Source organism: Lycorma delicatula, chromosome 1, assembly GCF_047948215.1.
Source record: "Lycorma delicatula isolate Av1 chromosome 1, ASM4794821v1, whole genome shotgun sequence".
In the NCBI taxonomy this organism is placed as follows: Eukaryota; Metazoa; Arthropoda; class Insecta; order Hemiptera; family Fulgoridae; genus Lycorma; species Lycorma delicatula.
In genome coordinates this window covers 25,100,932-25,115,073 of record NC_134455.1, presented here as the reverse complement: position 1 = coordinate 25,115,073, position 14,142 = coordinate 25,100,932, and the positions used below count along the sequence as shown (strand labels likewise).

Genomic DNA, 14,142 nt, shown 5'->3' with positions numbered 1-14,142 from the left:
GTTTAGATGCCAATGAAACAACATCTTATTCAATACTTAAAACTCGTGGTATTATTATTCTTTATAGTATCTGATCAGCCACTTTATAAATTAATTCCAAAAAAGAAACAATTAAGTTCCAAAGCTCTTTTCTACTATCAGAAATAGTTTTGATAACAATTTGTCAAAAAACGCATCTACCAAATGATTACCTCAATGTCACACTAAGTTACCATACAATTAATTATTAATTGAAATGTTGAACTTCATAATACTTACTAAATAGAATAATTTTACTTTTTAGTATACTAACATCTGTCAATTTACTTTTTAAACCCATAGAAAAATTGATGAATATTTTTTAATCTCTAAAATAACTTTAGAGATACCAAAAACTTCAAAAATGAAACTCCTAATTAGACAGCCTCCCCTGTGCTCTAGATCAGCACAACAAATTTTAATACTATCTGTTTCACCAACTTTTACACTCAAAATGTAATTGTATAACAAAAAAAAATGTTGAAAGCTATGATAAGTATGGACTCTAACAAATTTTTCACTTATAAATTAAATAACATACATCCAAATAATTAAAAAAAGAAGAAAAACATTCGAATAATATAAAAAATAACACATTAGAATGAGCATTCAAAATGGAAAAAGTAAAAAAATATATATATTCTAATGTTTGTAGAATTCTTTTCAGGAAAAATGATAAAAGCTGATAAAGTTCCACAAAGCATATAATAATACTTTCTATTAACAAGAACATACACAAGAAGAAAATACAAAAAATATAAAATTTTTCTTCTTTTTTTCTTTAAGTAGACAGAAATTTGATTTATTTTACAAATGTACTCATACAAATCACGTGAAAAAAGTCATCTGATGAAGATTTCTAAAAACTGTTTTAGACAATCGGCAAATAAAAATAATGAAAAGTTTAATTTTCTCTTTCTTTGCAATTTATAACTATTAGTTAAGAGGGGACCTGAAATTCATAAAAATGTTCCAGCTCATTACTTGTTGATGTATGAAACAGATTTGATGTCATAAAAAAATGCAGTACTACAATGATTAAAAAACAAGACATTCTATACATAAAATATACAATTTTATAATCAAATAAGCATATTACATGGTTTCATCAAACTAAATTTTAAGTAAAACATGGTTTTTACAATTTCCAGAAATCTAGGAACTAGAAATCAAACAAAAGCATAGATAGTCATTTTCATCTTTTTTTCTTTTTATAGAAATATTGATATAACAGCAAATGATATCAGGCATTAAAGAAAAATTATTATCACAGTTTTCAATACAAAGTTAACATTGAAACAGTTTATATGATTCGCAGATCATAATAGTCATTACAATTAAAAAGTTATACAATCATACATTTAATAATTATTTACAGATGCTGCCTTTGTACAGTATTTATAGGATATGAACACAACAGATTAAATATTTCACATAAGTGTCATTGATAAATATAAAAAGTTATTGAAAAATAAAAAATAAAAAACATTATTTTACTTGTAGCTTATAGTTAATGCATTACAGCATACTCCTCTGCAAAGGAAAAGTGTCTACAAAAATAAAAATTTACCTATTGTACAAAAAAATCTTTTTTAATATTTAAAAAAATGTTATACATATGAAAAAAGGAGGAGAAAGAATAAATAGTACAGATAGTCACAAAATATATGATTCAATCTTAATTTATAAAATGTTTATTTTGGCTATATACTCTCACATTATCTGAGAAGAGCATTTTCCAACCCATGGTTAAATAACAATGAGAATGGAAGTAAAATATGTTTAAGCACAAGATATCACATAAGAGAAAAAAAGCAGCACTGGAAACAAAAAACAATAATTTAAAAAAATTGTTCATCAACTCGAGAAAATGAAAATAACTAAACATTTTAGATATTTTAAAAATATTTCATCACTATGCATCACTTTCAACATAAAATAAGTGTTGGTTTTTATTAAATAAGCTTTTTTAAAGTCACTATTTGAAAACAAAAGATGTAAAATTTTGTCTTTGTAAAATAAATCAAAATTATTTAAGTTAAATAAGGTAATTACTAATAAGTGAATGATAATACATTCACGCCATGATTAATATATGAGTAGTGTACATGAAGATATAATACAAATAATTAATTTAAATTAGTAATGAGAAATAATCACATTAATACAAAAAATAATGTAGAAATATTACATTAAAATACATTATACTTGATTGATATTAGTACAATATTCTGCAATTAAAAACACTTCATACAAATTTGAAGTTGGGATTATTTTTATATATGGGCATTAATTAATATCGATATAAAATATTTTATGTAGATCTGCAAATTCATCAATAAAATTTTCCAATACTTTGGCCACTATTTTGTTTTGATAAAAAAAATTGTCTAACATATATCATATATATGAGTAATTTCATTATTACTGTAATGGATTCTCATTAATAGTAAACAAAAAATCAACTGTAATTTAGGAAATTTTATAATCATAAAACTCTTGATAGTGATACAAATAGAATTTAAAAAAAACAAGTAAGAAAACAAATAAAATACTCAGGTCATCCTGGAACAATTTGATCAACACATCTTAAAATTTAAATTACAAGCAGATCTATTAACTCGAAATGCAACAGCAAATATGTCTAATAATTTTATAAACTACCAAGAGCTTTTTTCTTATTAACACTTTTTCTTTAGAATTTCTACTTAATAAATATCATGTTACCTAATACATTTATACTGTATTCAAAAAGAAAAAGAACTTATTTTCATTCCTGAGATTACCTTATTTCAGATTATTTCCCTCTGTATATAACAGTGATTATGTATGAGCTGAACTGCAGACATGCTCCTGGTAAATTTATGTTTTTAATTATAAAATTCATTAGATAAAAGGATTATCATTATAGAAGCACTTATAAAAAAAAGAAAAGTAGCATAAGCAGTACTGCTATTTGATAATAATTATATTTTCCTGAAAGGATATAACTTTGTATATATTTCTATTAAATTTTAAAAATCTAAACCACTTGGGTAGTTTATATCAATATATAAACCGCCCTATTACATGGTTAATATTAACAGAATTTAAAATAATTTAACAGTAAGAGGAATAATATGAATCTTAAGATTAATTTCAGTAAAATACACTCACACGTGTGTGCGTGTGCATTATGTGTGTGTGTGTATATATATATATATATATATATATATATATATATATATATGTGTGTGTGTGTGTGTGTGTGTGTGTGTGTGTGTGCGCGCGCGCGCATGTATGTGAACATATAGTTATTTAGTTATTAAAATACCTACCACAGTCATTGACAAAAAAATAAATAAATAAAATTCAGTGTAAGTTTCAAACAACTTTCAAAACAGTTATCATTATAATTATTAACTGAAAAAGAAATTGTCCTCAAATACCTTTGCAAATGACCAAAAATCTTTGCAAAGACACAATCAATCTGATTACACCATTGATTGAGATGCTGATCCTGAACTCTAACACATTGAAATATTTCAAAGTAAAAGAAAATATATATTGTATGGTCTTGATTACAGATATATATTCTTACAATATATTACACATATATTGTTCTCAATGAAAAGTAGTAAACTTAAGTTGAGAAACTAGACATGAAATTTGAAAGTAAAATTCACAAAATTTTCAGCAACCACTTGATTCAGAATTATTACAAGCATTTGCATAAAAAAATACAAAACAAATTACTCTACAAATACTGTGAAAGTGTGATGTGGTACACTGTTGCATAAATATCAAACAAAGCTTGAATTAATGCAACAAAGAAACAAGACATTAAATTTTTCTTTCAACCAAACAACGGTATTACTAAATAAAAGTAAAACGGAGGAAGATTACGGATGAAACAATAAGGATCATCTAAAATACTTAAAGACATTGACATGAGAAAATTATGTACCAAAAATTTGGCTAAACCAGCTCGCTCACCAATAATTAAAAGCAGAGATGGCAAAAATTTACAAAGAACTTTTTAATAAGAAAAACATTATATATTTTTCCTTGTTTATGGTAAATGGATAATTTTTTGTAAACTATACTGTAAATTACCACATTTTTTTAAACTAATGTATATAACTAGCGTATCTATCTTTGACTAAATATCACATAATTAAAATATTTAACCTTAATATCAGAAAAGGCATTAAAATGAATTACATATAATTCAATTAAATAATGACACCATATCTGTATAAAATCATTCAATACACAGAAAACAAATAGTTTTAAAATGTCATCCACGGTTTACTAAATTCTCTTCTGTTCTATTTTGCATTTTAGACTTCTTACTATGGGTATCTAATGTATTTTGATTTAAATAATTCTCATTTAAAAGTAAACCAAACCCATAACATCAGTATGTAGCTATTAATTCCAACCAATACAAAAGTGAACCAACATCACTCTATGCATTAAATCATTAATATAAATTTAATGGGATTAATTTTGAACTTCTTTCCATGAACAACCTAAGATTGTTAAGAACTATAACAATAACTAAAATTCAATGACGCAATTGCACTTCCAAACATGATTCTGGTCTAAATGTTTTTTTCTCCTAAAAATCAGAACACAAACAACAAACAGTTACAATAGCATGAAAGCCTGAAGGAAAAAAAGAAAGAAAGAAAGAAAGAAAGAGAGAGAGAGAGAGAGCTGGTAAAGTATACTGAATTTGGGAGAAAATATGTACAAGCACGAACAAAAGTGAATAAAAATTATGATGATACTATTTAGAAAATTTATAGTATATCTTCATAACAATAAAATAAAAAATAATAACTTCTTTACCTAAATTTATAAAAAAACTGATCATTTTCACAACTGTTAACAGTTAAAATTTCACTCAAGGAAGAATCACACTAAAGTACTACCAACCAAATCAGTTTTACGATTTTGAAATTTACACCTGCATTGACTTTATTGTTTTTAAGCTTACCTTAACCAATAACAAAATGATCTTCAATAATTACACTCTCATTGCATTTTTAATTGCAGAATCTAAAGAAAAATTAAATAATTTAATACATCTTTAAAAAATTATACATTAAGAATGCAAATAATTTTTGGTTACAGTAAAAAATAAATTTATACAAACAAGCAAATACTCAAATGTCCTTCCTTCCAAAAAAATAAAGAAAAGAAAAATATTCAACACAATTATTATATCACCAATATTTAGAAATAATTCAGTTTCACTACGTAATTAAACAAGATCACAGACAAATAAATCAAATTATAAACTGTATTTTCTACAACCTATTTAAAACAATAAAGGTAAGACTATTATACAAGATATTTGCTTAAATTAACAGTTAACATTATAACAAAAAGTAAATGATGTATGATATAAATTCATTCTTTATGCAAAAAGAATTAACTTATTTAGAAAAGATAACCAGCTAAACTAGATTTTAATCATTATGTACCTATGTACCAGATGAAAACTGCTGTAAATTATGGAATCTATAAATTTACATTATACATATACAAAGGATATATGTGTGTGTGTGTATATATATATATATATATATATATACACAAACACACACATATAATTCAAAATGGGGATTGTGGTAAAGGGAAACCTAAGAAGGAAATTAACCATCAGTAAATTTTTCATAAATAATAAGTACTACACAAATATTGGGCATCACATGTAGTAAGTAAGGAATGAGTCCCTTGTAAAACCCACGAGAACCCTCATACCTCCATGTTTTGCTGATGCAGTCCCATGTACCAGTATAACCACTGGTCTGATCCTGAAGTCGAGCACGTACTACCTGGTAAGGATATGTCACAGTTGCAGCCAATAGCTTTGATACGGCTGCAAAAACTAAATACTCAGTCGTTTCCTATAATTACAGAATACAATATACAATATAACATCACTAATAAATGAATTATTCACATTAACTATTTGAGAGTATAATGATGTACAACCATATGATGATGTACAACAAATTTCCAGTGTTATCTTTAGCAAAGGTAAAAAAAAAAAAAAAACACTAAAAGAGCTATTTCAGTATCTCGCGATTTTGTCCACAATACAAAATGACAAATTTGATAACAGTAATGAAAATTTTAAAGATTATTGCACTTTATAAAGACCTAAAAAAATGAATATATACCAAAAACTCTTCCAGGAAGTTTGCATGCATTTAAAGCTAACTTTGTGACTTTTCAATTATATGGGACTGTAAAAAATTTAAAGGACTGAACTGAACTGAACTGTAAAAATTTAAAGTTATATAACTTATAATTTAAAATTTTTTTTAGAGAATTAATACACAAGAAGAGCAGAGAGGTGATTTTAATATAAGAATTTCAACAACTGTTTATAATTTTTGACTAAAACTTTATTAAAAAATATGTATTTTACTTTATAAGATAATATTTATAAAATGTTTATTTTACTAATTAACTCATAATGTAATATCTAAAAAAATCACAACATTGGTTTTTTGAAAGTAATATGCATTTAAACAAACACTTGTCGACTCATTCATTAATACGCTTTTTTTGGCTAGTTTATTAAAATATAAATTGAAACATACAAAACTAATATTTTATTAGAAGAAAACAAAAGAATATGGCTAATTTTAGTGATAAATATTTTGTTTTATATAACCTTTATTAGCACTAGTACTAAATTTTTTTTTATTAAAAACTATTTTGGTCAATAATTAATTATTAACCTTCTAATGTTGAGAATTATTTCTAGCTTGCTTTAGTATGTACAGACGAATATCTCAATGTGCAATAATCAGTTTTCGATAATTGCTTTGATCAGTTTTCATATACCTATTTTACTATAGTTGTCAAATTTATACCACATATTTTAAACGTGGTATAGGTAATAGGTAACACACTACATTATTTGTACATTTTTTAATGAACATTAATAATATAATACACATTAAATGTTCATGAAAAACTGCATTTTTATTACAAATTTATTGATTGACTGAAACTTCTAGAACATCATATACAACAGGATGCTACTAAAATGGCACAAAGTGCTCAAAATATGACAGAAATAAAGAAGCTTGACAATCACACTTGTAGTTATCTGCCTCTTTCACTTTTAGAAATCCTATCTTATATTAAATCTTAAAGACACGTTGATTGTTAGCCTAAAACAACTACCAAACTGTTGAAGTCCCATTTTAGGAACAGTTTCTTAATCAGATTTTTCTATGAATATCAAATTGCAATGGCTTGTATAATGAACAAGTTTTTAATAATATTAACACTTTAGTTCTGATGAAAATGAATATATGTATTGCAATATTAAATAATAATCATTAATAATATTATATTACTTGAATTACTATCGCAATAATAAATAAATAAATAAATAAACAGAAAAAAAAATATATATTTACCAATTTTGTATCAATTGGTAGTTCTCTATACTCATTGTAAAAATTTTTCATTTCTTCATACGCCATGAACTGTAAAGCACCATGTGAAACTCCAAACATACCAGGAACAAAACCCTAAAACAAACAGGCTATTTCAGAAAATAAGGCTTACTTGTAAGCTTCGTGAAAGAGAAGTTAAAAAAATTATTACTCTATACAAATAAACACAGCAAAATATTCAATATGTCCAACTAAATGAATAATGTAATTTCCAAGATATAGGCAATGGGAAGTTGTACGTGAGCATTTTAACCAAGTTAAGTACTTTAACAAAGTTTTATTGATATAAAGTCTTCACGGATCTAATGGCAATGGTCCTAAACTTAGGGGCTCCGCACTTCTACATTACACGATAATGTAATATAAAAATGCGGAGCACTTTTATTTACAATTGTATCGGCACTGGCCAGACATTTTTTCTTTTTTTTTAGTTTTTTCCAACAATGACATAGCTATTCTTAAAAATAACCAGCACCCAATACAAGAAAAACTGAGGAGTAAAGCTATCTCCCATTGCTTTTATTCAGTCGTATTTTTGTACCGTATATTAGAACCCTAAGCCTAATAAAATGGACGTGCTATTTAGCTGTACACGGGATATCTTCTTTGTTTTCAACCCGAGATTAATAATTCATTCATTAAGTTAAGTAAAAGTTATTCTTTTAATTAATTAATTCTTTCGTTAAGTTCTGGGTTATAAAATATCTGGTTTCATTAAGAACTGGTATTAATAAAGAACACCATTACTCACAAAGAAAACAATTTCAGTGCATAAGGTGCTTTACTTGCATAAGAGTTAAAAGAAAAGGCTAGGGTAGATGATTTTAAAAACAAATTCATCAACTATTTTTTTTTTCATGTATTGATGTATCATATCCGTGTCTCTACTCAATTCAAAAAGTTAAAGACCAATTATTCTGTAAAATTAGTTTATCATTTATATAATTAAACATTGCTGATAAGAGTTATGTTATAAAATCTTTTTTTTATAATTAATTGATTTATTATAAGCTAATAAGCTAAACTGATTTTATTACATTATAAACGTAATAATATTTTATGGAAGAAGTACTATTATTTTTTATAATAATAATAATATATGATGAAATTATAAACGAAGTCAAACAGAAAAACAGTTTGAAGAAAAATAGAAAAGAAATATAATTTTCTTATGAGAGAATCTTGGAGTTAGGGGGTTTGAAGACTGATAATTTTTTACACCAATCAGTTGAATGAAATCAAGAGGAGAAATTCAGAGCAACATTAAATTATGAGCTTCATGAACTTACCGTTGAGCTTCACACTGATGAACTTACCGTTTATCAAAGGTAGATGGTCAGAGAACACAATTGAAATAAATTTGATATAAATGCCATGTTGAATTGGGTTAAAGCTACTTCAAAACCAAGATGTTAAATATTTGTTACTGTGTTACAGCTAGGATGAACTAGTCTGCTTAAATTTTACAGAATTATAGTAATTACAAAGCAGAATAAAAATTTAAGAGCTACACATATTGAATACACAATACCTATATATGAATTTTCCAGTTGTAATAAAATCCCATTTATTCAAACTAGATAGGATCAGATGTGGTCTAGGTAAGTGGTTCCCAAACTTTTCCAAGTCATGGCGCCCTTTTTCAATTAAAATTTTTCCACGGCGCCCTAACCTAAGTATGACTACTCATAAGTAAGAGATAAAAACAAATAAAACTTGTGTATCTTCATTATGTTTTTACTTAATTAACATTAAATTAATAATTATAAATGTCTTGGTTCAATTAATTATGAATCTTTTACAATATTTCACGGTGCCCCTGTGATGAGGCTGCGATGAACAGTTTGGGAATCACTGGTCTAGGTGACTGAAAGACTGAATAATTCAGCATTAATATAAATCCTACTGAAACGCCAATAATATTGTGAGTGTCAAATACAAAAGCTTACTTGAAATATTTAAAAAAAATATATATATATACTTAGGAGTACACATATATATTAATAAATTAAAACAAATATGCAGTACAATTAATTAAAAAAAAAGACACAATAGTCACTAAGACACATTTTTTTCAGAAAATGTGTGAGCGAGTGATATTATGACTTAATTTATATTATTTATTTTTTCCATAAAATTACCAGTATAAAAATCATCTTTCAACTAGTACTATAAAAAAAAAATAAATAAATAAAATAAATTAATGAAAATTGAATACTCATATATAAACAAATGGTTATAAATGTGTTAAAAATTTAATAATAATCACAAAATATTTACTATTAAACTTTTATGGAATTAAGTTACCTAAAACCCACAGCTGAGAAGACTACCATCACTTTATACAAAACAAATAAAAATCAGTGGATAATGAATGCTTCACTTTAAAAATGTAGTCAGTGGATGTTGGCCTCTCATTACTACTCACAATGTATATGACTGTATTTGTATTTGATATTTATTTATTACTTTGAGTAAAAAATATAGTAATATTTTACTTTAGCTGAGGAAAAACAGAAAGAACAAAGAAAGAAAAGAATTTATTCATACTTGAGTTTGAAAATTCAACATCAATAAACTTATTCTTTTAAATTTATCTTTTTTCTTTTCCCTTTTTATTATTTTGAACAATGCAGAAATTTAATCAATCTCTTAATTAAGTATGGCAACTTATTGCAGATCTTCAGAGCTAAATAGCAAAAATTCCTCAACATTTCACTTTTGGGTTTGGATAAAGGGACAATTATTTGCCGACCTTAAAATTTGGAATTCTAACACTAAATTTGCCATTATATCATTTCCACTTCTAATAAAAAAATATTTAAACCTTCATAAAAAATAAATGTCTAAGAGGTATATATTAAGTTTACAAAATAAAGAGAAAGTATGCTTTAAGCAATGCTTATTAATTACCAAACAAATAATATTTTTTTTTATGATACTCAGAAGATTAATATTACTTTCATAAGTACCACCCGAACAAGAAATTCCACATTGAAATGAAGAATGAACCAACAAAAATAAATCAATTTCAGAACATATTTTATAAAAACAAGAACATAAAGAATAAAACTTCCTTATGCCCTTTTTACAACCCAGTTTTTAAATTATTAATACTGATCTACCTAATTTAAATTATGATTAATAATTAACCAACCATAAACATATTTTTTCAACCTGCTCCATCTACAGACAACTAACATAAGAGTTCAACACTACTTTCCATATATGTGCATATCTATAATACAATCCACTCAAAACTTTGCTGACCTAATCTATGCAACAAATTAGTCATAAATCCTGGAACTCAAAATCATACAATTAGAAATGAACCAGAGTCTCAATCCATTCAGGTCTTTCTGCATCTTAATTCTCAATGATTCTTAATTTTTTAATTGTCAATTCTTAAAGGGAGCTTGCCTCATTACAGAGGGCAATATGATTGCCAATGTCTCCTTGAAATTCTACTGAGATATTAATTGTTTATGTAAAGAACAAGATTGGATCCAGTCATGACTCTTGCGGATTGCTTTTAATAAATTCGATAAAATATGGTTAATAGTGTCAAGTTATATCAGTAATTAATATGCCTGTCATGCTTCTTTCATTAAGGTTATTTAAATATAAATTTTAACAAAGCATCTTCAGTGCTCTTATCCTACCTAAAATGATATTGATTATGAGAAAAAGATATTTTGCAGTTGAGAAATGATGGTAAACTTTGATTGAAACATTTTTCAATATGTTTTTTTTTAAATCAGCAAAAGGGAACTGTGATAATAATACTGTTAATAGTTTTTTTACCTTTTTATGTACACTGAAATTACTGACGCTATTGAGTCAGGAAAATAAACTGCTTGAAGACTAACATTAATTATAAAAATAAGAGATTTAATGATATAACATCTAACAATTTTTAATGTTTTTACATTAATTTTCCACCCCTAGACGATTTTCTTAAATTCAATTGATTTATGTAACGACTAACTTCAGTATTCAATATCAGAGTAAAAAATAAACCTAAATGATTACAGTTGGGAACAAAAATTTTTATAGCCATCCATACTGTTATGAATTCAGTGCGATTTGTTTTAATCTTATTGATAAAATTTGTAAAAACAGCCATTCAATCATCAGCTACACCCAAAGGTTGTCAAGAAAGTACCATCGCTTTCACAAACAATACTATTTTCAATAGAATTTACTTTTAATGTTAACCTTTTTATTAATTCTTCATTGAGCAGTATTATCCATCCTAAACAACTGAAAAAAGATGACTCCTTAGGAAGGCAAATATTAGCAAAAAGTTATTTCTGTAACACTTGTAATACATATTCAAAATTTAATATTATACAAAATAATAAAACACCAGAACACAATAGTTAGATAAAGTATACTTACCATATTATTTCCAATAATCAATTTTTGCAGGATCCCACATCTTCAGTTGGTATTGAATTCTATAATTATATTACAACATATTTAAAATTTGTCAATTTGTCAAAATTGTTTCCTTTTAGAAAATCTGAAAATTATTATGCTGTCTAGTACTAGATTTTCAAGTGAAGATGCAGGATCCCATGAAAATCGATTACTGGAATTAATATGGTAAGTATAACTTATCTAATTACTGTGTTTTGGTAGTTTATATTTCATACATATACACAGATGTAAAATAGAAAATCTTATTTTACAATTAACAATAAAAACAACTTTTAAAATAACTGTTGTTTCTGATTCAATATGAAATGAGGAACTTTACACTTCTTATCAGTCACAAATTACTATTCCAACAGCTCTAAAGCCATTGTTACATTTAAAAATTCATAATTATTTATTGAATATAAACTTGTTTCTTCTTGATATATTTATAACCCTGAAAAGATAAAATCTGTATGTATGTATGCTTGATCAATGAATTAAGAAAATTTTGAACTGATCAAAATTTTACTATAAAGTACTAATATTTTGATGCATTAAATACATCTCATTATCCCTGCCAAGTAAGTACGTAAATAATTAATATTATTATGTTTATCCAACACTGTAATAATAGATTAAAATAAAACATTAATAATATTAAAAAAAAAAAAAAAATATTTAAATAGAACCTTTCTTTTGTCATATTTTATTGCAACTATCAAGGTGATCTTGAATTGTAATCTTAAATACTTAAGCACCTTCCTCTCTTATTCATAACACTATTCCTTCTTCTTTCCTCAGATATTTGCAGCAGTTCTCCTTTAATTGCCTAACTTTTACCATTAGTCTTCTTCTGACAGCACTAAGGCTCTCAATTATATACACAGGAGATGACTGCAAAAACCACATCTCTAATGTTGATAATGTGCTTCACTCTTCTATGTTTAAGAATTTCCTGTTTGTCAGTTCTTACAACAAACTTAACAATTTTAATAAGTGATGGCTGAATATAAGGTTGTTTTGGAGCAAGTCTATGACAACATCAATCATTTCATCTCCTAACTTAAAATGCAAGTTTTCTGACCCTCTTGACAATGTTAACATCTTTACTCGCCTCAAAATTTTAAATGAATTTAATCTCGTATACTATTCCACGTCAAGTTTATATTCGGCATTTTAAGCTTGAGTGAATTATTCTCATTCTTTAATTCTTAGATTTTATCCAACACAGAGTAAGAATTTTTTAATGTTATTGATTATAACTTTAATTTCTGATAATAATTATTTCCAGATTCTACAGCCGAACCAAAATCTATTACTACTTTCTCTAATCCCAAGTAACATATCATAAATACGAGCCTTTTCTCTTCTACTGATGACATAACAAAATACTTCCTTCTGAACATTTACTGAATTTCCAATTTGCTTTTCAGTAGCAAAAAAACCAATATCTTCTATAAAAATTTTGATACAAGTATCATGAAAAAGTTTCTTATAATCCTGACCATTCATTTTCAAACCTGTTCTTGAAATGGACTGTGTCATCACTTACAAATGACACGGTCTGAAATATTGTATAATCTAGCTTAAATTCTAACCAAATCAATTTTACACAAAAGTTTTCTTTCTGACTACTTGTTTAAGAAAAAAAAAAAAAAAAAAATATATATATATATATATATATATATTACTGGAATTAATCTTTTTGAGATTCATATTATATATACATTTTATGCTTTTTTGAACCATGAGGAATACAGTAGTAGCTTTTATGGTGATGTGCAGGTGTATTTCTCGTAATTGTGTATTTTTCTTATTATTATGTTTGGTTTATAATTCATTCAATATGGTAAAATTGTTAATAGTAATTTATATATAAAAAACTTCATATGAGCCTTTAGCAGAACTAAAGTGAATTACTATTAAATTTTTAATTGAGTTGCAATTTGACCTATCAAATGAATAATAAATAAACCAAACACCATTATAACCATCTAATCATAAGAGACTAGACAGAAAATACACCCACACATCATTATGAAAGCTACAATTACACTCCACATGTTACACCTTATGCTTATACAGAATATATCAAGAAGTTCTCCTGGGGCTATCATAACCTATTCTACTTCTGAAAATAATGGAAAAAGTTCAAATAAACATATATTTTAAAATGCTTTGTTAGTGAGTTACCGCTAATGAAAGATTTTGCTCGGATTTTGACTACTGC

General features: G+C 25.8%; 1 protein-coding gene across 2 annotated transcripts in view; it reads right to left on the bottom strand.

Moving 5' to 3' along the window:
- Window positions 1–14,142, bottom strand: part of LOC142332970 (solute carrier family 25 member 32) — a 100,366-nt gene that overhangs the window by 31,188 nt on the left and 55,036 nt on the right. For both annotated transcript variants that reach the window (XM_075379823.1, XM_075379749.1), the window contains exons 5-6: window positions 7,452–7,565; window positions 5,773–5,918 (exon numbers count right to left, since the gene is read on the bottom strand). In XM_075379823.1, coding sequence (XP_075235938.1) covers window positions 5,773–5,918; window positions 7,452–7,565 — 260 coding nt within the window. The remainder of the gene's footprint in view (window positions 1–5,772; window positions 5,919–7,451; window positions 7,566–14,142) is intronic.